This window comes from Sphaeroforma arctica, assembly GCF_001186125.1.
Source record: "Sphaeroforma arctica JP610 unplaced genomic scaffold supercont1.5464, whole genome shotgun sequence".
Lineage (NCBI taxonomy): Eukaryota > Ichthyosporea > Ichthyophonida > Sphaeroforma > Sphaeroforma arctica.
Genome location: NW_014035094.1, coordinates 1 through 1,961, shown reverse-complemented (window position 1 = coordinate 1,961; position 1,961 = coordinate 1). Strand labels below are relative to the sequence as shown.

Genomic DNA, 1,961 nt, shown 5'->3' with positions numbered 1-1,961 from the left:
CACCACAGAACTCGGGCGTTTCGAAACCGTCTGGTCTGGTCTCGAATAAAACTCAGTCCATGTTAGGTCGGCGAGTTTCATGATACCATAGGTTGGCCCTTCAATTGAAATCTCACGTACCTTGTCTGGATAAGATTGATGCACTCTCTCATTCTAATCACATGACACTCACTCTCTCATTCTAATCACATCACACACACACACCCATTCTAACCACATCACACACACTCTCTCATTCTATTCACTTGACACTCACTCTCTCATTCTAATCACATCACACACACACACTCATTCTAATCACATCACGCACACATACTTATTCTAATCACATGACACTCACTGTCTCATTCCAATCACATGACACTCACTCTCTCATTCTAATCACATGACACTCACTCTCTCATTCTGTGCTCAGCTGAACAAGTGGATCGCTACACTGCCATCAAGGACAGTATGAAGCAGGTAACAGCCCCGTGCGACAAAGGGGTTCCTCTTTAAATGTCAATGGTTGGAGGGAGAGAGTGTCATATTATAATAAACATTTCACACTCTCATGCTATATTACATATCACACACTCTTCTCTTCTCTCCATGTTGTACACCTCCGCAGCTAAAAGATCAAGTGGCTGTGTGCTGCATCGCTATCAAACCACTGCTGGCGTTAAAAGAACAACCCACCGAGCTTAAGACTAAAGGGCAGCCACTGATAGTAGCTATAGTGCCCACTATCAAGCAAGTGGTGGCTACTATACTGCAACACGTGCCTGTGACTCACGAGTATGTGGGGTGTTCTATGGGTGCTATGTGTACTGAGTGTATATAGTGTATATAGTGTGTGGGGTGTACAATGGGTGTTAAGTGTACTGAGTGTATATAGTGTATATAGTGTGTGGGGTGTACCATGGGTGTTAAGTGTACTGGCTGTATATAGTGTATAGAGTGTGTGGGGTGTACTATGGGTGTTAAGTGTACTGAGTGTATATAGTGTATATAGTGTGTGGGGTGCACTATGGGTGTTAAGTGTACAGAGTGTATATAGTGTATTTAGTGTGTGGGGTGTACTATGGGTGTTAAGTGTACTGAGTGTATATAGTGTATATAGTGTGTAAGTCTACTGGGTGTATATAGTGTATATAGAGTTTGTGCTGATGGAAGCAAGTGGTGGTTACTATACTACACCATCTACTAACATACCGTGAATCTTCATGTTATGATATATACCTATAGCATACCATAGTAGTGTGATATAGCGTAGTATAGTGTACTATAACGTAGTATAGTGTACTTTAGTGTACGATAGTGTAGTACAGTGTAGTATAGTGCACTAGAGCGTAGTATAGTGTACTATAGTGCACTATAGTAGTATACTATAGACGTGTACTGTAGTAGTGTACTAGAGTAGTGTATTATAGTAGTGTACTATAGTAGTGTGGTATAGTAGTGTACTGTAGTAATGTACTATAGCGTAGTATAGTGTACTATAGTGTAATATAGTATAGTATAGTGTACTATAGTAGTAGTGTACTGTAGCGTAGTATAGTGTACTATTGTGTACTATAACATAGTATAGTGTACTATAGTAGTAGTGTATTGTGGCGTAGTATAGTTTACTTTAGAGAAATACAACATAGTATAGTGAACTATAGTAGTACTGTACTATAGCGTAGTATAGTGTACTATAGTACACCTTAATGTATGTGCCTGTAGTATACATTCCTGTAGTGCGTTTGGCAAGGAAGACGTTAGGTACAACCATAGCACAAATCAATCAAAAAAAATGTATGATACACATACACTCTCATAAGCATGCATACACACATTTAGATATATTCATGCCAACAAAAGCATATGTAACCATTGTGAACTGCACGTATATACACATTCCCAAATAAACGCACGCACACACAAACAGAGATAGACACACACGCAGAAACACACACACACACACACACACACATATA

At 39.6% G+C, this 1,961-nt stretch overlaps 1 protein-coding gene across 1 annotated transcript; it reads left to right on the top strand.

Moving 5' to 3' along the window:
- Positions 1-610: 610 nt before the first annotated feature.
- Positions 611-777, top strand: SARC_15013 (hypothetical protein; the record flags this gene model as incomplete). The annotated part of the gene is made up of 1 exon (XM_014290857.1): positions 611-777. A coding segment is annotated over one exon (167 nt), but the record flags the coding sequence as incomplete, so codon positions are not given.
- Positions 778-1,961: the final 1,184 nt, after the last annotated feature.